Genomic DNA, 23,911 nt, shown 5'->3' on the forward strand with positions numbered 1-23,911 from the left:
TTTTTTGTTCATTTGTAAACGTATAACGTTATCAACTCTACTTCTGTATTTCCAACTGTTAACGTTTTTCTAAACCAACGACATTATATCGTAGTGAAGTTCCATCGCTAGGCCATAGCAACAAATCAACTGCCAGTTAGCAACGAGCTAACGGTTAGCAAAGCTAGCTAGGTACATTAACTTCCTGTGATACCGTAGGTAGTTAGGCAAATTAGCTGGTTAGCAAAGCTAGCTAAATGTACATATTACAATAGTTGCATTTTGATTGCTTATCTAACTCACCAGATATCATCTGGCATTAACCACGTTAGGTAATTGGTTGAGGTAAAAGCCTACAGCTAGCCGACGCCGGTGAATCTGCCTGCTCTAGCTAACGTTAGCTAGGCGACTAGCTGCGACACCAGTTAGCGTGCTATACAAAACCGCAACTAAATATGTTAGTTAGCCATCTCGCTAACTTGTGTTCGCTTTATAAATCAAATGTTATATTTTATAATCGATTGTCAACTACGACGACAACGCCAGGAAGACAACTAGCTAATGTTAGCTAGCATATCGATGTGTAGCAAGCTAGGACAACAGGTACATGTTTCAGGCCTAGCTAACTAATCCCCGTAATTGTGTTCAAGCTGTGTAAAAACATCAACAATGTAAAAAATGAATAACGTCAACTAGTTAGTGTATTACCTACATTGGTTCGTCGACCAACCTAAACAGATACACACATCGCACAAAACCCTGTTCACACTAACTAGGCTAACAGTCAGCTATCTATCCAGGCAGTCTATAACTAGTTAGCGAGCTTGGGCCTAACTCGATTAGCTAACCAAATACTTTTACAGTTGGTCAGGCGTAAGTTTTCCAGATACCTGGCTAGATCGACTCTACTGAAAATCAAGCCAACCTATCTATCTCTGCATTGATCTTGTCAATGGCTGTATTGCAAGCATAACTTTGCCATATGACTAACTTAACGATCTAGTAGTAGTAGTACGTTGACTTTACATGACTAGGTACTTGGTTAGTTGCTGTCTGTGTTTGGAGTATATTATTGCTAGGTACTTGGTTAGTTGCTGTCTGTGTTTGGAGTATATTATTGCTAGGTACTTGGTTAGTTGCTGTCTGTGTTTGGAGTATATTATTGCTAGGTACTTGGTTAGTTGCTGTCTGTGTTTGGAGTATATTCTTGCTAGGTACTTGGTTAGTTGCTGTCTGTGTTTGGAGTATATTCTTGCTAGGTACTTGGTTAGTTGCTGTCAGGGTTTAGAGTATATTCTTGCTAGGTACTTGGTTAGTTGCTGTCTGTGTTTGGAGTATATTATTGCTAGGTACTTGGTTAGTTGCTGTCTGTGTTTGGAGTATATTATTGCTAGGTACTTGGTTAGTTGCTGTCTGTGTTTAGAGTATATTCTTGCTAGGTACTTGGTTAGTTGCTGTCTGTGTTTGGAGTATATTCTTGCTAGGTACTTGGTTAGTTGCTGTCTGTGTTTGGAGTATATTCTTGCTAGGTACTTGGTTAGTTGCTGTCTGTGTTTGGAGTATATTCTTGCTAGGTACTTGGTTAGTTGCTGTCTGTGTTTAGAGTATATTCTTGCTAGGTACTTGGTTAGTTGCTGTCTGTGTTTGGAGTATATTCTTGCTAGGTACTTGGTTAGTTGCTGTCAGGGTTTAGAGTATATTATTGCTAGGTACTTGGTTAGTTGCTGTCTGTGTTTAGAGTATATTATTGCTAGGTACTTGGTTAGTTGCTGTCTGTGTTTGGAGTATATTCTTGCTAGGTACTTGGTTAGTTGCTGTCAGGGTTTAGAGTATATTATTGCTAGGTACTTGGTTAGTTGCTGTCTGTGTTTGGAGTATATTCTTGCTAGGTACTTGGTTAGTTGCTGTCTGTGTTTAGAGTATATTATTGCTAGGTACTTGGTTAGTTGCTGTCTGTGTTTGGAGTATATTCTTGCTCGCTACGTACTGATGTTCTCCCAGGATCTTTGCCCCTTGCCACTCCATAAACCAAACAAACCCAAAGCCTTTTTTGTTAGTTTTTTTTGTTGCTGTTATCCAACTGGCAGTATCACTTAAGATGAATTACTAAGGAGTCTTATTCCTAAAACCACCCAGCCATCACATTTTGAATGAGACAATGGATTCCCCTGGCTGTGTTTACAAACATATCCTCTTGTTTATTATGAAGTGAGACAACTGTGTCAATTGTAGAAATTCATCACAACACAAGCTACCACTAAACAGTCTTTGAAATGTGTCATCAGCACAGCAGCGAAATTGTAAAAGCTAGAGATTAAGTAACCACAGAGTAAGGCCTACCCGGCTGGATGTGGATGTCGATATTTGTGGCTTTGCTGCACACCACAAAAATCAGCTGCACATGTAGGAGGGTCTGAATTTAAGGTCATATTGTGTGGTGTTGTGATGATAGTCTCAGTCATAACTGATCAGATGCATATGTCAGGAGCAAGAGGTTACGTGGTATTCCTCCCAAATGGCATCCTTTTGACCACAGCCCAAGGGCACTATATAGGGAAAAGGGAGCCATTTCAACGCTTCAATGGATAGAGACCTTGTTGTTCCGCCTGTCTCTGTGAAACTGGTTCGTTGAGAATAACAGATAATCCCATAAAAACATGGCAGTTCCTGTTCATGACTGACAGTCTCTCTGCTGTGCTAGTTATCAAGACAGACTAGCCTGGTTGACAGTCTCTCTGCTGTGCTAGTTATCAAGACAGACCAGTCTGGTTCACAGTCTCTCTGCTGTGCTAGTTATTTAGACAGACTAGCCTGGTTGACAGTCTCTCTTTTGTGCTAGTTATGAAGACAGACCAGTCTGGTTCACAGTCTCTCTGCTGTGCTAGTTATTTAGACAGACTGGCCTGTTTGACAGTCTCTCTTCTGTGCTAGTTATGAAGACAGACAGATAGTTTAGCCTGGTCCCAGATCTTCGTATTATTTTTAATCCACGATAGGAGTTGGCTGCTATACAATACAAACAGATCTGAGAACAGGCTAGGTTACTAGTGATATATTGGGTGATAGGTATGGGACTAATGGATGCCATGTGGCCTTGCTGGTCTCTTTCTGTAACCTGACCCCCAATGGAAGCCGGAGAGGTATAGGCTGGTCTCTCTGTAACCTGACCCCCACCTGAAGCCGGAGAAGTATAGGCTGGTCTCTCTGTAACCTGACCCCCAATGGAAGCTGGAGAGGTATAGGCTGGTCTCTCTAACCTGACCCCCAATGGAAGCCGGAGAGGTATAGGCTGGTCTCTCTGTAACCTGACCCCCAATGGAAGCCAGAGAGGTATAGGCTGGTCTCTGTGTAACCTGACCCCACCTGAAGCCAGAGAGGAAAAGGCTGGTTGCACCCCCTTTTGCCCTCAGAACAGCCTCAATAAATCTGTGCATGGACTCTGCAAGGTGTCCACAGGGATGCTGGCCCATGTTGACTTCATTGCTTCCCACAGTTGTGTCAAGTTGGCTGGATGACCTTTGGGTTGCGCTGCTTTATCTTGGCCAGGTCGCAGTTGTAAATGAGAACTTGTTCTCAACTGGCCTACCTGGTTAAATAAAATTTGGGGAAAAATAACGAAATATCATTCGCCTGGTTCGTCTGTCATGGAAAGAGCAGGTGTTCCTAATGTTTAGTACACTACAACCCACACAGTAAAATACAGTATGGGGATGTTCCACATAGCCTACACATTTTCTTTCTAGTTTAAGATTACTGCCAGGTCTAGCTATAGCATGATGTTGATGGATTCCTACTAGGTCTAGCTATAGCATGTTGTTGATGGATTACTGCTAGGTCTAGTAATAGCATGATGTTGATTGATTCCTGCTAGGTCTAGCTATAGCATGATGTTGATGGATTCCTGCTAGGTCTAGCTATTGCATGTTGTTGGATTCCTGCTAGGTCTAGCTATAGCATGTTGTTGATGGGATTTAAAAAAAATGGTATACCACTTTTCCAGGCATCTTAAAGATCTGTTAAAATGTAAGATTTGTGTGGGACTATCTGGACCAAATGAACCTATTGCCTACCAAAAGGCTCTTTATAAGACGGAGAGATGGAGTCTAATCTTAGATGAAATGTCTGTGACACTTCAACCAGAGACAAAACCCCTCTAGATTGCTGACCTGCATAGATGTCTAATAATACCAGGCCTGTTGAGATCAGCATACTCCTGTCTGCTGCGTGTTCAACCCAAATATCTCTACTGTGTGTTTGTACACGCACTGCAAGTCATCCTTGGGCCATATTACCATGGTAGGTTACCATGTATCATATAGTTTGAAACCACTTTCTCTTTGGCATATCTTACTTTATTTTGTCAGTGTAAAGACAGCCTAAATCATGTTGTGTCCACACTGTGTCCCAACTGGCAAACTAGTATCTATTACAGCCATTCTGTCCACACTGTGTCCCAACTGGCAACCTAGTATCTATTACAGCCATTCTGTCCACACTGTGTCCCAACTGGCAAACTAGTATCTATTACAGCCATTCTGTCCACACTGTGTCCCAACTGGCAAACTAGTATCTATTACAGCCATTCTGTCCACACTGTGTCCCAACTGGCAACCTAGTATCTATTACAGCCATTCTGTCCACACTGTGTCCCAACTGGCAAACTAGTATCTATTACAGCCATTCTGTCCACACTGTGTCCCAACTGGCAAACTAGTATCTATTACAGCCATTCTGTCCACACTGTGTCCCAACTGGCAACCTAGTATCTATTACAGCCATTCTGTCCACACTGTGTCCCAACTGGCAAACTAGTATCTATTACAGCCATTCTGTCCACACTGTGTCCCAACTGGCAACGTAGTATCTATTACAGCCATTCTGTCAACACTGTGTCCCAACTGGCAAACTAGTATCTATTACAGCCATTCTGTCAACAGTGTCCCAACTGGCAAACTAGTATCTATTACAGCCATTCTGTCCACACTGTGTCCCAACTGGCAACCTAGTATCTATTACAGCCATTCTGTCAACACTGTGTCCCAACTGGCAAACTAGTATCTATTACAGCCATTCTGTCAACACTGTGTCCCAACTGGCGAACTAGTATCTATTACAGCCATTCTGTCCACACTGTGTCCCAACTGGCAAACTAGTATCTATTACAGCCATTCTGTCCACACTGTGTCCCAACTGGCAAACTAGTATCTATTACAGCCATTCTGTCAACACTGTCCCAACTGGCAAACTAGTATCTATTACAGCCATTCTGTCAACACTGTCCCAACTGGCAAACTAGTATCTATTACAGCCATTCGGTCAACACTGTCCCAACTGGCAAACTAGTATCTATTACAGCCATTCTGTCCACACTGTGTCCCAACTGGCAAACTAGTATCTATTACAGCCATTCTGTCCACACTGTGTCCCAACTGGCAAACTAGTATCTATTACAGCCATTCTGTCCATACTGTGTCCCAACTGGCAACCTATTTCCCGTAGTGCACTACTTTTGACCAGGGCCAACGTGAAGTGTGTCAGCTCCATTCATTAGGCTGCACTTCTATCTGCAACAAGCCCAGGTAAACATCACCTCTCTGAGCAGTGGACAGCTCAGTTAAAAAATATATATTTTTTTACTCATCAATCTACATAAAATACCCGATAGTGACAAAGCAAAAACAGGTTTTTAGGAATGTTTGTACGTTTATAAAAAATACAAAACTGAAACAGACCCTTTACTCAGTACTTTGTTGAAGCACATTTGTCAGTGATTACAGCCTCAAGTCTTCTTGTGTATGACTCTACAATCTTGACACACCTGTATTTGGGGAGTATCTCCCATTCTTCTCTACAGATCCTCTCAATCTCTGTCAGGTTGGATGGGGAACGTCGCTATTTTCTGGTCTCTCCAGTTCCGGGCTCTGGTTCGGCCACTTAAGGACATGCAGAGTCCCGAAGCCACTCTTGTGTTGTCTTGGCTGTGTGCTTAGTCTCGTTGTCCTGTTGGAAGGTGAACCTTCGCCCCAGTCTGAGGTCCGGAGTGTTCTGGAGCAGGTTTTCAAAAGGATCTCTGTACTTTGCTCCGTTCATCTTTACCTTGGTCTTGACTAGTCTCCCAGTTCCTGCCGCTGAAAAACATCCCCACAACATGATGCTGCCACCACCGTCTTCACCGTAGGGATGCTGCCACCACCGTCTTCACCGTAGGGATGCTGCCACCACCGTCTTCACCGTAGGGATGCTGCCACCACCGTCTTCACCGTAGGGATGCTGCCACCACCGTCTTCACCGTAGGGATGCTGCCACCACCGTCTTCACCGTAGGGATGTTGCCAGGTTTCCTTCAGATGTGCAGCTTGGCATTCAGGCCAAAGAGTTCCATCTTGGTTTCATCAAACCACAGAACCTTGTTCCTCATGGTCCGAGAGTCCTTTAGGTGGCTTTGGCAAACTCCAAGCGGGCTGTCATGTGCCTTTTACTGAGGATTGGCTTCCGTCTGTCCACTCTACCAAAAAGGCCTGATTAGTGGAGTGCTGCAGAGATAGTTGTCCTTCTGGAAGGTTCTCCCATCTCCATAGAGGAACTCTGGAGCTCTGTCAGAGTCCCCAACGGGTTCTTGGTCATCTTCCTAACCAAGGACCTTCTCCCCCGATTGCTCAGTTTGGCCCGGCGGCCAGCTCTAGGAAGAATCTAGGTGGTTCCAAATTTCTTCCATTTATGAATGATGGAGCCACTGTGTTCTTGGGGACCTTCAACGCTGCAGATTGTTGGTACCCTTCCCCAGATCTGTGTCTCGACACAATCCTGTCTCGGAGCTCTACGGACAATTTCATGACTTGGTTTTTGCTCTGACATGCACTGTCAACTGTGGGACCGTATATAGACAGTTGTGTGCCTTTCCAAATCATGTCCAATCCATTGAATTTACCACAGGTGGACTCCAATCAAGTTGTAGAAACATCTCAGGGATGATCAATGGAAATGGGATGCACCTGAGCTGAATTTTGTGCTGTATACGACCAAACAATTGACTAGTCAAGTAAATGGGGTCAGCTCTGTGTTCGTATATAAATCAAATTGATTCATAACGATCTTCTTACATCAGCTGATGTCACAAAGTGCTGTACAAAAACCCAGCCTAAAACCCCAAACAACAAGCAATGCAGGTGTAGAAGCATGGTGGCTAGGAAAAACTCCCTAGAAAGGCCAAAACCTAGGAAGAAACCTAGAGAGGAACCAGGCTATGTGGGGTGGCCAGTCTTCTTCTGGCTGTGCCGGGTGGAGATTATAACAGAACGTGGCCAAGATGTTCAAATGTTCATAAATGACCAGCAGGGTCAAATAATATTAATCACAGTGGTTGTCGAGGGTGCAACACGTCAGCACCTCAGTAGTAAATGTCAGTTGGCTTTTCATAGCCGATCATTGCGAGTCTCTCTACCTCTCCTGCTGTCTCTGGAGAGTTGAAAACAACAGGTCTGGGACAGGTAGCACGTCCGGTGAATAGCTCAGGGTTCCATAGCCTGATGATTTTATTTCGCTACATCAAGTAGTGTCTTATAAGTGGGTTTGGGCGGTATTAAGATTGTCATACCCTCATACCGACCTTGTGCCATACCCGGCTATTCGGTAATACCGGCACTGAACACAAGGGGCGCTGTTTTCAAACCTCACTGATACTCTATAATCCGAAGGTTAGCAATGCTAACAAGTACATGTAAAATCCAGTAGAATATGCTTACTAAATGCTAACAAGTTCATTGCGAACATTTTGTACAGTTTCTGACCTAAACTATACAAGTATACAAGTAACTCAAAAAAGGCTACACAGCACAAAACGAATCTCAGCCAGGAGGGGATTTCTCTGCTGTTACCAAGCGAAAGCTTGATTTTTGGTAGACCCTAACCACATAATTAGATAGCTAACCAGCTACTAAATTAGCAAACCAAAAGCACAACTGCAGAGCATTTAGCATATTTTAGACAGTTAACTTAATAGTTATAAGATATCTAGCAGGTAAAGATTTAGTTGTGAATTCCATACTGTAACTAGGTCACCGGCGCGTGTTGAACAACTGAGTGAATCACACGGCTCCGGTCTCTGGTCGTTGTGTGTTTTATAAACAAACACCATGTGACTGGGAACTACTGTAAGTTACATAATAATGTTCTTTATCCCCTAACCAGGGACATCACTAGACATTCAGAACATCCGGGTCTCAGCCCTGAAGACTCTGGAGGGGTGGGATTTGATCACTGCGTGGCCCCGCACTCTTGGCCTCGCATGCTAGCAGTGAACATTTTGCAAAAACATAACGCGATGTTCATGTCTCACTGCTTTGTTCCATGTGCTGTGCTCTCCTGACGCCTACTAATTAACACTTCTTAATATTGACCACTTGTTGTTCCAAATACATTGTTACAGTTGTTGGTTAGCTAGCTGGCCAATTGTAGCTTTATTTGAATTGACATGAAATCAAAATGACTCAAAACACCACGTGATATCAATAACATGCAGAAATAAGCCACTGTGACAAAGTTTGATTTGATTTGAAAACCAATGGAACATAGGCTACTGGTTTCAAATGGTAAATCACAATATATTGGTCACCTAAACGTACTTAACTGATATTATTGTGGGTGTAGGGAAACGCTTGTGTTCCTATCTCCAACAGTGCAGTAATATCTGCAATACACAAGGGGCTCCTGAGTGGCGCAGCGGTCTCAGGCACTGCATCTCAGTGCTAGAGGCGTCACTACAGACCCTGGTTCGATTCCAGGCTGTATCACAACCGGCTGTGATTGGGAGTCCCATAGAGCGGCGCGCAATTGGCCCGGCGTCGTTAGGGTTTGGCCGTGGTAGGCCGTCATTGTAAATACGAATTTGTTCTTAACTGACTTTCCTAGTTAAATAAAGGTTGAATAAATAAATAACAATACACACATCTCAAATTAAAAGAATAAATAACATTAATTTATGAATATTAGGACGTGCAATGTCGGGGTGGCATTGACTACAGTTGAATACAGTATAGACATATGAGATGAGTAAAATAGTATGTAAACATTAAAGTGATTCCATGTCTGTGGATATGGGGCAGCAGCCTCTAAGGTGCAGGGTTGAGTAACCAGGTGAGTGATTCCATGTCTATGTATATGGGGCAGCAGCCTCTAAGGTGCAGGGTTGAGTAACCAGGTGAGTGATTCTATGTATAAGGTGCACTCACCTGGAGTGATTCCATGTCTATGGATATAGGGCAGCAGGGTTGAGTAACCAGGTGAGGGATTCCATGTCTATGGATATAGGGCAGCAGGGTTGAGTAACCAGGTGAGGGATTCCATGTCTATGGATATGGGGCTGCAGGGTTGAGTAACCAGGTGAGGGATTCCATGTCTATGGCAATGGGGCAGCAAGATTGAGTAACCAGGTGAGTGATTCCATGTCTATGGCAATGGGGCAGCAGGATTGAGTAACCAGGTGAGTGATTCCATGTCTATGGATATAGGGCAGCAGCCTCTAAGGTGCAGGGTTGAGTAATCAGGTGGTTACTTTAACAGTCTGATGGCCTTGAGATGGAAGCTGTTTTTCAGTCTCTCGTTCCCAGCTTTGTTCATGTCCTTGATGATCTTTATATATGGAAGTCTATTTATTAAATAATTGCTTCCACTGATATGGTCAGATTTTTGCCTAGGCTACTTTGAACAAGGTTAAACATGCCTCATAATATCTAGTAAAACGTCCTTGATGTCTTTTATTCCCCCAGTAACACAAGTGTCCTTGATGTCTTTATTCCCCCAGTAACACAAGTGTCCTTGATGTCTTTATTCCCCCAGTAACACAAGTGTCCTTGATGTCTTTATTGTACAGACACTCTTTTGGCGACTCCTCAGAGTTGTCGTTCTGTCTGTCCACAACAGCTGACATGAGAATGGGAGGTCCGTTCCTCTAAGCAGAGAGCTGGGCTGGAGAGGGCGAGGCAGAGAGAGCTGGGCTGGAGAGAGCAAGGGGTGATAGGACAGGCAGAGAGCGCTAGAGAGAGAGCTTGGCCGGGAAAAAAGAGAGCGAGAGAGAGGGGGGTGATAGGGCAGAGCGGCAACGAGCACTAGAGAGAGAGCTTGGCTGGGGAAAGAGAGAGAGAGGGGAGGGGGGGAGGGGGGTGGTGGTGTATTTTTAGAGCTGGCACTCAAACACTAGATAACACTTCCTGCCTGTAGTTGTAGGATGAAACAAGCTTTGGTTTCTGGACCAGACCAGTAGCTGTACTGTGGGATGAGGTGGGCTCTGGTTTCTGGACCTGACCAGTAGCTGTACTGTGGGATGAGGTGGGCTCTGGTTTCTGGACCTGACCAGTAGCTATACTGTAGGATGAGGTGGGCTCTGGTTTCTGGACCTGACCAGTAGCTGTACTGTAGGATGAGACGGGCTCTGGTTTCTGGACCTGACCAGTAGCTGTACTGTAGGATGAGAGGGGCTCTGGTTTCTAACTCCGTCAGTCAGACGCTGAGCAGGCAGCTGCAGTAAATGACATACAGCTTTCAACACGACTTCCATTCTACTTTCTGTCCTGGATAATTCCCCTCTCCCCCTCCACCTTTTTTTATGTGCCTGTAATCCAAGTCACTAGGAGGCTGTGGTTGGCTGTGGTTGGTGACGATCAGAGGAAAAATGGATGTCTACCTACAAAGATACCGCCCAGAGCACTATGCAACATTTCTACATGCACATACAGTGCCTTGCGAAAGTATTCGGCCCCCTTGAACTTTGTGACCTTTTGCCACATTTCAGGCTTCAAACATAAAGATATAAAACTGTATTTTTTTGTGAAGAATCAACAAGTGGGACGCAATCATGAAGTGGAACGACATTTCTTGGATATTTCAAACTTTTTTAACAAATCAAAAACTGAAAAATTGTGCGTGCAAAATTATTCAGCCCCTTTACTTTCAGTGCAGCAAACTCTCTCCAGAAGTTCAGTGAGGATCTCTGAATGATCCAATGTTGACCTAAATGACTAATGATGATAAATACAATCCACCTGTGTGTAATCAAGTGTCTGTATAAATGCACCTGCACTGTGATAGTCTCAGAGGTCCGTTAAAAGCGCAGAGAGCATCATGAAGAACAAGGAACACACCAGGCAGGTCCGAGATACTGTTGTGAAGAAGTTTAAAGCCGGATTTGGATACAAAAAGATTTCCCAAGCTTTAAACATCCCAAGAAGCACTGTGCAAGCGATAATATTGAAATGGAAGGAGTATCAGACCACTGCAAATCTACCAAGACCTGGCCGTCCCTCTAAACTTTCAGCTCATACAAGGAGAAGACTGATCAGAGATGCAGCCAAGAGTCCCATGATCACTCTGGATGAACTGCAGAGATCTACAGCTGAGGTGGGAGACTCTGTCCATAGGACAACAATCAGTCGTATATTGCACAAATCTGGCCTTTATGGAAGAGTGTCAAGAAGAAAGCCATTTCTTAAAGATATCCATAAAAAGTGTTGTTTAAAGTTTGCCACAAGCCACCTGGGAGACACACCAAACATGTGGAAGAAGGTGCTCTGGTCAGATGAAACCAAAATTGAACTTTTTGGCAACAATGCAAAACGTTATGTTTGGCGTAAAAGCAACACAGCTCATCACCCTGAACACACCATCCCCACTGTCAAACATGGGGGTGGCAGCATCATGGTTTGGGCCTGCTTTTCTTCAGCAGGGACAGGGAAGATGGTTAAAATTGATGGGAAGATGGATGGAGCCAAATACAGGACCATTCTGGAAGAAAACCTGATGGAGTCTGCAAAAGACCTGAGACTGGGACGGAGATTTGTCTTCCAACAAGACAATGATCCAAAACATAAAGCAACATCTACAATGGAATGGTTAAAAAATAAACATATCCAGGTGTTAGAATGGCCAAGTCAAAGTCCAGACCTGAATCCAATCGAGAATCTGTGGAAAGAACTGAAAACTGCTGTTCACAAATGCTCTCCATCCAACCTCACTGAGCTCGAGCTGTTTTGCAAGGAGGAATGGGAAAACATTTCAGTCTCTTGATGTGCAAAACTGATAGAGACATACCCCAAGCGACTTACAGCTGTAATCGCAGCAAAAGGTGGCGCTACAAAGTATTAACTTAAGGGGGCTGAATAATTTTGCACGCCCAATTTTTCAGTTTTTGATTTGTTAAAAAAGTTTGAAATATCCAATAAATGTCGTTCCACTTCATGATTGTGTCCCACTTGTTGTTGATTCTTCACAAAAAAATACAGTTTTATATCTTTATGTTTGAAGCCTGAAATGTGGCAAAAGGTCGCAAAGTTCAAGGGGGCCGAATACTTTCGCAAGGCACTGTAGCTGTATATTGTAACACATAGTAGCTGACTAATGTCAGAGACAATTCTGCACATTCTAATACTTTGTTTTAGTTTGTCATGTCCTTGACCGTATCTAATTAAAATGATTAACACTAAAATCGTCTAATTTTGTTATTACAAACATGCGATGTTGCATGTCTCACTGCTTTGTTCCATGCGCTGTGCTCTCCTGACGCCTAATAATTAACACTTCTTAATATTGACCACTTGTTGTTCCAAATACATCGGTACAGTTGTTGGTTTCCAGATATGTCCTGCTGTGCTATCTAGGTGGCGTTTTTTTTCACAACACAGTTAAGCCAAAACCACGGCCTGTTATTCAGAGGGGCCATTTCACCCTTAGGCAACAGGGGGCAGTTTGGGATGTAGGCAATTGCAGGAAGCTTGACCCCAGTGAAGTACTGGGCCGTACGCACTAGCCTCTGTAGCGCCTTGCGGTCAGATGCCGAGCAGTTCCCATACCAGGCGGTGTTGCAACCGGTCAGGATGCTCTCGATGGTGCAGCTGTCAAACTTTTTGAGGATCTGGAGAACCATGCTAAAGCTTTTTAGTTTCCTGGGGGGGGAAGGTTTTGTCGTCCCCTCTTCACGACTGTCTTGGTGTGTTTGGACCATGATAGATCGTTGGTGATGTGGACACCAAGGAACTTGAAACTCTCGACCCGGTCCACGACAGCCCCGTTGATTTTAATGGGAGCCTGTTCTGCCCACCTTTTTCTGTAGTCCACAATCAGCTCCTTTGTCTTGCTCACATTGAGGGAGAGGTTGTTGTCCTGGCACCACACTGCCAGGTCTCTGACCTCCTCCCTATAGGCCGTCTCATCGTTGTCGGTGATCAGGCCTACCACTGTTGTGTCGTCAGCAAACTTAATGATGGGGTTGGAGTTGTTAGGCCACGCAGTCGTGGGTGAACAGGGGGTACAGGAGGGGACTAAGTACACACCCCTAAGGGGCCCCAGTGTTGAGGATCAGCATGGCTATTCTGGTTGGGAAATGTACGTACGGTCACTGAGGGGACGACGTCGTCGATGCACTTATTGATGAAGCCAATGACCGAGGTGGTATACATCTCATTGCCATTGGGTGAATCCCGGAACATATTCCAGTCTGTGCTAGCAAAACAGTCCTGTAGCATAGCATCCGCGCCATCTGACCACTTCTGTATTGAGCGAGTCACTGGTACTTCCTGCTTTTATTTTTTTCTTGTAAGCAGGAATCAGGAGGATAGAAAAATGGTTGGATTTGCCAAATGGAGGTCAGGGGAGAGCTTTGTGTGCATCTCTGTGTGTGGAGTAAAGGTGGTCTAGGATTTTTTTTTTTCCCCCTCTGGTTGCACATGTGACATGCTGATAGAAATGAGGTAAAACTGATTTAAGTTTCCCTGCATTAAAGTCCCCGGCCACTAGGGGCACCGCTTCTGGGTGAGCATTTTCTTGTTTGCTTATGGCCTTATAGAGTTGGTTGAGTGCGCTCTTAGTGCCAGCGTCGGTCTGTGTAGACGGCTACAAATAATGTAGATGAGAACTGCCTTGGTAGATAGTGTGGTCTACAGCTTATCATAAGGTACTCTACCTCAGGCGAGCAATACCTTGAGACTTCTTTAATATTAGACATCGCACACCAGCTGTTATTGACAAAAAGACACACCCCCCCCCCACCCCTCATCTTACCAGACGTAGCATCTCTGTTCTGCCGGTGCATTGAAAATCCCTCCAGCTCTATATTGTCCGTGTCGTCGTTCAACCACGACTCGGTGAAACATAGGATAACACTGCAGTCTGCTGCAGATGCGGTTCATGGTCTTATTTCTGCAGTCAGACGACGTCGATGCACTTATTGATGAAGCCAATGACCGAGGTGGTATACATCTCATTGCCATTGGGTGAATCCCGGAACATATTCCAGTCTGTGCTAGCAAAACAGTCCTGTAGCATAGCATCCGCGCCATCTGACCACTTCTGTATTGAGCGAGTCACTGGTACTTCCTGCTTTTATTTTTTTCTTGTAAGCAGGAATCAGGAGGATAGAAAAATGGTTGGATTTGCCAAATGGAGGTCAGGGGAGAGCTTTGTGTGCATCTCTGTGTGTGGAGTAAAGGTGGTCTAGGATTTTTTTTTTTCCCCCTCTGGTTGCACATGTGACATGCTGATAGAAATGAGGTAAAACTGATTTAAGTTTCCCTGCATTAAAGTCCCCGGCCACTAGGGGCACCGCTTCTGGGTGAGCATTTTCTTGTTTGCTTATGGCCTTATAGAGTTGGTTGAGTGCGCTCTTAGTGCCAGCGTCGGTCTGTGTAGACGGCTACAAATAATGTAGATGAGAACTGCCTTGGTAGATAGTGTGGTCTACAGCTTATCATAAGGTACTCTACCTCAGGCGAGCAATACCTTGAGACTTCTTTAATATTAGACATCGCACACCAGCTGTTATTGACAAAAAGACACACCCCCCCCCCACCCCTCATCTTACCAGACGTAGCATCTCTGTTCTGCCGGTGCATTGAAAATCCCTCCAGCTCTATATTGTCCGTGTCGTCGTTCAACCACGACTCGGTGAAACATAGGATAACACTGCAGTCTGCTGCAGATGCGGTTCATGGTCTTATTTCTGCAGTCAGTTGTTTGAATGGCGTTAGGAGTGTTCATGTTTCAAACATGTTCTCAAATGCCATTGAAATGGCAGCAGCGGTATGAGAACCAGCCCATCCTTGAGCAATACGGCTTTCTTCAGTACGAAATCTTCATCGACCCACTGTACTGTCAGACTCAGCATGCTCATGGTGCTATTGAAGCTAATAACAGTGACACCCATAGCAAGTAACTCATGGATGTGCATGTCAGCAATACTGTGTAACTCCGGTGGGGCAACATTTTGTAAAATAGTGCATACTTGGTAGTGTGTACCGGAGCTCGAAGTGCTCGACCAGTTGGCGAAAGCCAACATCATCCACGACAGAGAACGGTTGGTTGTCAAGGGCAATGAATTCCATTGTCTTGGCATTAATGGATTTTGCCTTTTGAGTTTCAAATGACTGCTCCACTTGATCTTGTTTCGTTGTAAGTGTGCGCTTAGTTTTTTTTCTTTTGTTCTAAGTAGTTGCTGAACGCCTGGGGGTGATGCACTTTCTAATGAGTAGTTAGGTTTGTGGAATTGAAAGATTTCACTTTCTCCCCTCCTCGGGAAATAGTAGCAGCACAAACGTTGCATATGCCCTTTATCTTCCTTTGAAAAGGTTAAAGTAAATCCAGACAGCAGACATTGTGGGCCAGGTTAGGAATGCTGTGTTGCACGTGTTGTTTTGTTGTTTTTCTATAAGAAGTGTGATTTTTGAGTCCGAAAACTGGGGAAAAAACGGAACCTGGAAAACTAAACGGAGAGCAGGTGAAGAGATGGTACCAGATGAATCAAAAATAACCTTCTGGTATTGACACAAAGGGACGATAACCTTCTGGTATTGACACAAAGGGACGATAACCTTCTGGTATTGACACAAAGGGAAAATAACCTTCTGGTATTAACACAAAGGGAAAATAACCTTCTGGTATTAACACAAAGGGAAAATAACCTTCTGGTATTAACACAAAGGGAAGATAACCTTCTGGTATTGACACAAAGGGAAAATAACCTTCTGGTATTAACACAAAGGGAAAATAACCTTCTGGTATTGACACAAAGGGAAAATAACCTTCTGGTATTGACACAAAGGGAAAATAACCTTCTGGTATTAACACAAAGGGAAAATAACCTTCTGGTATTAACACAAAGGGAAAATAACCTTCTGGTATTAACACAAAGGGAAAATAACCTTCTGGTATTATCACAAAGGGAAAATAACCTTCTGGTATTGACACAAAGGGAAAATAACCTTCTGGTATTAACACAAAGGGAAAATAACCTTCTGGTATTGACACAAAGGGAAAATAACCTTCTGGTATTGACACAAAGGGAAAATAACCTTCTGGTATTAACACAAAGGGACGATAACCTTCTGGTATTAACACAAAGGGACGATAACCTTCTGGTATTAACACAAAGGGAAGATAACCTTCTGGTATTAACACAAAGGGAAAATAACCTTCTGGTATTAACACAAAGGGAAAATAACCTTCTGGTATTAACACAAAGGGAAAATAACCTTCTGGTATTAACACAAAGGGAAAATAACCTTCTGGTATTAACACAAAGGGAAAATAACCTTCTGGTATTAACACAAAGGGAAAATAACCTTCTGGTATTTGACACAAAGGGAAAATAACCTTCTGGTATTTGACACAAAGGGAAAATAACCTTCTGGTATTGTGTTAATACCAGAAGGTTATTTTGTGTCAATACCAGAAGGTTATTTTGTGTCAAAGGGAAAATAACCTTCTGGTATTGACACAAAATAACCTTCTGGTATTTGACACAAAGGGAAAATAACCTTCTGGTATTTGACACAAAGGGAAAATAACCTTCTGGTATTGACACAAAGGGACGATAACCATCTGGTATTAACACAAAGGGACGATAACCTTATGGTATTAACACAAAGGGAAAATAACCTTCTGGTATTGACACAAAGTGAAAATAACCTTCTGGTATTGACACAAAGGGAAAATAACCTTCTGGTATTAACACAAAGGGACGATAACCTTCTGGTATTAACACAAAGGGACGATAACCTTCTGGTATTAACACAAAGGGAAGATAACCTTCTGGTATTAACACAAAGGGAAAATAACCTTCTGGTATTAACACAAAGGGAAAATAACCTTCTGGTATTAACACAAAGGGAAAATAACCTTCTGGTATTAACACAAAGGGAAAATAACCTTCTGGTATTAACACAAAGGGAAAATAACCTTCTGGTATTAACACAAAGGGAAAATAACCTTCTGGTATTTGACACAAAGGGAAAATAACCTTCTGGTATTTGACACAAAGGGAAAATAACCTTCTGGTATTGTGTTAATACCAGAAGGTTATTTTGTGTCAATACCAGAAGGTTATTTTGTGTCAAAGGGAAAATAACCTTCTGGTATTGACACAAAATAACCTTCTGGTATTTGACACAAAGGGAAAATAACCTTCTGGTATTTGACACAAAGGGAAAATAACCTTCTGGTATTGACACAAAGGGACGATAACCATCTGGTATTAACACAAAGGGACGATAACCTTATGGTATTAACACAAAGGGAAAATAACCTTCTGGTATTGACACAAAGTGAAAATAACCTTCTGGTATTGACACAAAGGGAAAATAACCTTCTGGTATTGACACAAAGTGAAAATAACCTTCTGGTATTGACACAAAGGGAAAATAACCTTCTGGTATTGACACAAAGTGAAAATAACCTTCTGGTATTGACACAAAGTGAAAATAACCTTCTGGTATTGACACAAAGGGAAAATAACCTTCTGGTATTGACACAAAGGGAAAATAACCTTCTGGTATTGACACAAAGGGAAAATAACCTTCTGGTATTGACACAAAGGGAAAATAACCTTCTGGTATTGACACAAAGGGAAAATAACCTTCTGGTATTTTTGTCGACACAAATGAACAACGTTTAGGTATTTAGTCGACACATGGACAATAATGTTCTGGTATTTAATTGACACAAATGGACAAATGGACAAAACGTCAAAACAATAAACGGAAGTAAAGAAGCAACCAAAAGGCAAAGCGCCTGTAAGCCTATACCAGGCCGTTCATACTCTCACCACTGAGAATTAGTTGTAGACCTAAGTAACAAGTTACCTTCACAACAGTCCTCTCGATTGACAAGGAACGGGTATATATACTCACAGCAACCGGCACATTCAATTAGGAGAAACCGGACCAATGCGCACTTTATTGAGTGAAGTAAAAGCAGCCAACAAGTGCTCAGCATATGTGGGAACTCCTTCAAGACTGTTGAAAAAGCATTCCAGATGAAGCTGGTTGAGAGTGCCAATAGTGTGCCAAGCTGTCTTCAAGGCAAAGGGTGGCTATTGGAAGAACCTTAAATATAAAATCTATTTTGTTTTACCTTTTTTTGGTTACTACATGATTCCATATGTGTTATTACATAGTTTTGATGCCTTCACTATTATTCTACAATGTAGAATATAGTAAAAATAATGAAAAACCCTTGAATGAGTAGGTGTTCTAAAACATTTTACCGGCAGTGCACATACAGGCCTATAGCGACATACAGGCCTATAGCTGCTATAATGACTGAATAAGCAATCAACTTGCGCGATATAGAGGTAGGTGGGAGGTGCGCACCCTCTAGGAACACTGTGCGGCCTCGAAGCATTGTGTGCCCGATACCATGCCCTAGAAACACGGTGCGCCAGACACCACGCTCTAGAAACACGGTGGGCCAGACACCACGCTCTAGAAACACGGTGGGCCAGACACCACGCTCTAGAAACACGGTGGGCCAGACACCACGCTCTAGAAACAGAGTTTGGAGAAATGGAAATGTCTGTACTTGGCGCTTGTGGAAATGGAGAAAGGTGGTTCGATGAGAAAACAGTGGAAAGCTGGCATCCTAACCGATTTGATTTAAACACATTGTTGAATTACAGCATGCTATGGCTACCTAGCTGTTTGTGTGCATATGAGATCCATTTGAATTGCTATGTTGTAGATTAATGGAGTATTCCCTGATTATAACAGTTGATGTTCTGTCTCTTCCCCAGGTGTAGAGCTGTTGTGTTAGCCCGTCTGTCCAACCAACCGCTCCACCAGGTGTATCAGACCGCTGGGAATGACTGCACCTTCACAACCTCACCAGGAGTGGGCCCTGGAGGACGACGCCCACATCAATCACACAGCCAGGAGCTAGGAGCACCTTCCTTCCTTTAGCTAGGAGCACCTTCCTTCCTTTAGCTAGGAGCACCTTCCTTCCTTTAGCTAGGATAGCCTCTCTTCCTTTAGCTTGGATAGCCTTTCTTAGTTAGCTAGTGTGAGTCCAGTCCTAGGTTTAGATGCAGCTTTGATGCTGGTGGTGATTTAGAGAGAGAGAGAGAGACCCACAGAAGAGGATGGCTCATCAGTTCACCTGATCTCTACCCTTACTGTTCCTAACTTGATTAGTAGTTATCAGCCGTAGGCCTCATACAGAGTATATTCACACTCACACATTCAGTACTAGCCCTACACTGTGTGGTGACTTGGCTCCCTCCACCTCTCCATTCCCCTCCACGCCCCCCTGACGGTCTGGTGGATGTTTTGGCGGCTCTGAGGACTGCATGGCAGTGGCGTAATCGTGGAGAGGCCAGGGTACCACAAACTTATGGACTTTGACAAGAGAGGAGGAGGAGGAGGAAAGGGGGAGGCAGAGGAAGGGAAGAGGATGTCAAAGACGGGAGGGAGCCGGTCGGGGCACGGCAGTCGCAGCTCGGGGAGCAACTCCGGGGTGCTCATGGTGGGCCCTAACTTTCGGGTCGGGAAGAAGATTGGTTGTGGGAACTTTGGAGAGCTACGCCTGGGGAAGAACCTGTACACTAATGAATATGTGGCTATCAAACTGGTGAGTGGACATAATGCTATAACATATTATATGAACATGAGGTTGAACCTTGAGACTGTCCTCTCTGCTAACGCACGGCAAGTGGTCCCGGAGCGCCAAGTCTAGGACCAAGCCATAAGACTCCTAAACATATAAACAAATGGCTACCCAGACTATTTGCATTGCACTATTTTTATGCCCAGCTACTCTTTTATTATCTATGCATAGCCACTTTAATAACTCTACCTACATGTACATAATTACCTCGACACCGGTACCCCCCGCACATTGACACATTGACTGTATATAGCCTCGCTATTGTTATTTACTGCTGCTCTTTAATTATTTGTTATTCTTATCTCTTACTTTTTTAGGGATTAAAAAAAAAAACTGAATTGTTGGTTAAGGGCTTGTAAGTAAGCATTTCACAGTAAGGTCTACACCTGTTGTATTTGGTGCATGTGACAAATAAAATTGGATTTGAAGTAGCTAGCAAGCTAGCCAACCTTAGCCTGTTAGCTTGGGTGCTTGACTGCCATTGAGGTCAGAATGCTCGGATCAACCCTACTCCTCGGCCAGAGTCCAGTGTGCGCTCTGAACTCTGAGAGGGAAACGATTTGGATTTAGACTATACCTTAGTTATATTATATAAACATGAGGTTCAACCATACAGTGCATTTGGAAAGTATTCTGACCCGTGACTTTTTTTAAACATTTTGTTATGTTACAGGCTTATTCAAAATTGAATTAAATTGTTTTTTTCCCCTCAATCTACAGTGGGTTGTGAAAGTATTCACCCCCTTGGCATTTTTCCTATTTTGTTGCCTTACAACCTGGAATTAAATTTGATTTTTTTTGGGGGGGGGGGGGTTGTATCATTTGATTCACACAATATGCCTACCACTTTGAAGTTTTATTAGGAAACAAACAAGAAATAAAACAAAAAAATGGAAAACTTGAGTGTGTATAACATTCACCCCCCCAAAGTCAATACTTTGTAGAGCCACCTTTTGCAGCAATTACAGCTGTAAGTCTCTTGGGGTATGTCTCTATAAGCTTGGCACATCTAGCCATTGGGATCTTTGCCCATTCTTCAAGGCAAAACTGCTCCAGCTCCTTCAAGTTGGATGGGTTCTGCTGGTGTACAGCAATCTTTAAGTCATACCACAGATTCTCAATTGGATTGAGGTCTGGGCTTTGATTATGCCTTTCCAAGACATTTAAATGTTTCCCCTTAAACCACTCGAGTGTTGCTTTAGCAGTATGCTTAAGGTCATTGTCCTGCTGGAAGGTGAACCTCCGTCCCAGTCTCATATCTCTGAAACAGGTTTTCCTCAATAATTTCCCTGTATTTAGCACCATCCATCATTCCTTCAATTCTGACCAGTTTCCCAGTCCCTGCCGATGAAAAACATCCCCACAGCATGATGGTGTTGATGGTGTTCTCGGGGTGATGAGAGGTGTTCGGTTTGTGACAGACATAGCGTTTCCCTTGATGGCAAAAAGCTCAATTTTAGTCTCATCTGACCAGAGTGAGTACCTTCCATGTTTGGGGAGTCTCTCACGTGCTTATTTATTTCTGGCCACTCTTCCGTAAAGCCCAGCTCTGTGGAGTGTACGGCTTAAAGTGGTCCTGTGGACAGATACTCCAATCTCCACTGTGGAGCTTTGCAGCTCCTTCAGGGTTATCTTTGGTCTCTTTGTTGCCTCTCTGATTAATGCCCTCCTTGCCTGATCAGTTTTGGTGGGTGGCCTTCTCTTGGCAGGTTTGTTGTGGTGCCATATTCTTTCCATTTTTTAATAATATATTTAATGGTGCTCTGTGGGATGTTCAAAGTTTCAGTTATTTTTTTATAATCCGACCCTGATCTGGACTTCTCCACAACTTTGTCCCTGACCTGTTTGGAGAGCTCCTTGGTCGTCATGGCGCTTCTTGCTTGGTGGTGCCTCTTGCTTAGTGGTGTTGCAGACTCTGGGGCCTTTCAGAACAGGTGTATATATACTGAGATGATGTGACACTTAGATTGCACACAGGTGGACTTTATTTAACTAATTATGTACACACCACTTTTCTGTTTAAAAAAAAAAAAAACTTTTTTGAAACAAGTTATTTTTTTCATTTCACTTCACCAATTTGGGCTGTTTTGTGTATGTCCATTGCATGAAATCCAAAATTCCAAGGTTGTAATGCAACAAAGTAGGAAAAACGCCAAGGGGGATGACTACTTTTGCAAGGCACTGTACTCACAATACCCCATAATGACAAAGCAAAAACAGGTTTTTAGAAATGCTTGCAAATTTGTAAAAAAAAATGTTTTTAAAGGAAATATCACATTTACATAAGTATTCAGACCTTTTACTCAGTACTTTGTTGAAGCACCTTTGACAGCGATTACAGCCTCAAGTCTTCTTGGATATGACGCTACAAGCTTGGCACTATCCTGACTAGTCTCCCTGCCACTGAAAAACATCCCCACAGCATGACGCTGCCACTACCATGCTTCACCGTAGGGATGGCGCCAGGTTTCCTCCAGGTCAAAGAGTTCAATCTTGGTTTCATCAGACCAGAGAATCTTGTTCCTCATGGTCTGAGAGTCCTTTAGGTGCCTTTTGGCAAACTCCAAGTGGGTTGTCATGTGCCTTTTACTGAGGATTGGCTTCCGTCTGGCTACTCTACCATAAAGGCCTGATTGGTGGAGTGCTGCAGTGATGGTTGTCCTTCTGGAAGGTTGTCCCATCTCCACAGAGGAACTCTGGAGCTCTGTCAGAGTCATCATCGGGTTCTTGGTCACCTCCCTGACCAAGCCTTCTCCCCCGATTGCTCAGTTTGGCCAAGCGGCCAGCTCTAGGGAGAGTTTTGGTGGTTTTTCCATTTAAGAATGATGGAGGCCACTGTGTTCTTGGGGACCTTCAATGTTGCAGACATTTTTTGGTACCCTTCCCCAGATCTGTGCCTCAACACAATCCTCTCTAGGAGCTTTACGAACAATTCCTTCAACCTCATGGCTTGGTTTTTGCTCAGATGCGCTGTTAACTGTGGGACGTTATATAGACAGGTGTGTGCCTTTACAATTCATGTCCAATCAGTAGAATTGTTCACCAGTGTGGACATTTGTAGTCAAGTCTGCATATGGGAACAACGCACGCAAGTTTCGCTCTGGAAATAGAAGTGAAAATGGGCTTCCATAAAGTGGGTGCAAACTTCCAATGCATTTCAACAATATGGCCAGATGGCCAGGAATGGATTACACCCGACATGGTCACTTCTACTGGCTGTCAACTATCAAACCACTGGTGTTGGTGAGTATGTTAGCTAAGTAGAGAGCTCGTAGCTACTTTTGGTTATACAACATTATTTGATTATGCTAGCGAGCCAGGCTAGCTATGATACCAGAGATGAAAAGGGAATGATATTGTAGTTATCTAAATACATTAAGCTAACGTGATGTAGCATGTCAGAGGAAGATGTGCAAAGCCCAAGTTTGCTAGCTACGTTGCTAACTGTAGCCTGTTGGCATTTAGGGTCAATACAGGGCAGGTGCTTAGATACTAACTTGCTAGCTAATCATAGGATGTAACAAGCTTGCTTTCAATTATGTTTCAACTTGAGTTGGCTAGTTAGCTAGCTAACTCGAACTGGCTAGCTAATGTTAGCTAGCTAGCCAACTCATTGAAACTCCGACAAAGATATAACTAACCCGGATTTTTAAGTTAGGTAGCTTGCATTCAGGGGCTTCGTCGATGCCTGTTCTCATACAAGTTTGTTGTGTATTTCCTAGGGCAAAGGTAAATGAAGGACGGTACTTGTCTACCCAGAGCAAGTAGAAAAATGTATCTGCAGGCATTCAGCAAAGTCCACAGCTGGTTGCTTAGTAACGGCGTCAGCGACCTGAATCTATTCTGTAGCTCCTCTAGTATCATATAAATAATTACTAGAGTTACTTTTCTCTCTATATGTTTGAGTGATTTTATATTTCTTTAATTCACAGGCTAGTGGATTTGTTGTTCAGTGGCGTGGTGGGAACCCCCCCCCCCCCAGTAGACATCAGTACACATCAGTCCTGCTTCAGAGT

The 23,911-nt window shown here is 43.5% G+C and overlaps 2 protein-coding genes across 9 annotated transcripts in view; one reads left to right on the plus strand and one right to left on the minus strand.

Annotated features, from left to right (window-relative positions):
- Nucleotides 1–23,911, minus strand: part of LOC118965583 (paired mesoderm homeobox protein 1) — a 145,894-nt gene that overhangs the window by 1,417 nt on the left and 120,566 nt on the right. The gene's annotated exons all lie outside the window — the stretch shown is intronic.
- The window catches only part of LOC110530891 (casein kinase I), a 67,590-nt gene that overhangs the window by 738 nt on the left and 42,941 nt on the right, over nt 1–23,911 (plus strand). For all 8 annotated transcript variants that reach the window (XR_016482719.1, XR_016482718.1, XM_036986738.2 and 5 more), the window contains exon 2: nt 19,027–19,859. Coding sequence is in view for 6 of the 8 variants with exons in the window: in XM_036986738.2 (XP_036842633.2) it covers nt 19,623–19,859 (237 nt within the window). In the remaining 2 variants the exon portion in view is untranslated. The remainder of the gene's footprint in view (nt 1–19,026; nt 19,860–23,911) is intronic.

This window comes from Oncorhynchus mykiss, chromosome 8, assembly GCF_057628025.1.
Source record: "Oncorhynchus mykiss isolate SJ-2025 chromosome 8, ASM5762802v1, whole genome shotgun sequence".
NCBI classification, from domain to species: domain Eukaryota; kingdom Metazoa; phylum Chordata; class Actinopteri; order Salmoniformes; family Salmonidae; genus Oncorhynchus; species Oncorhynchus mykiss.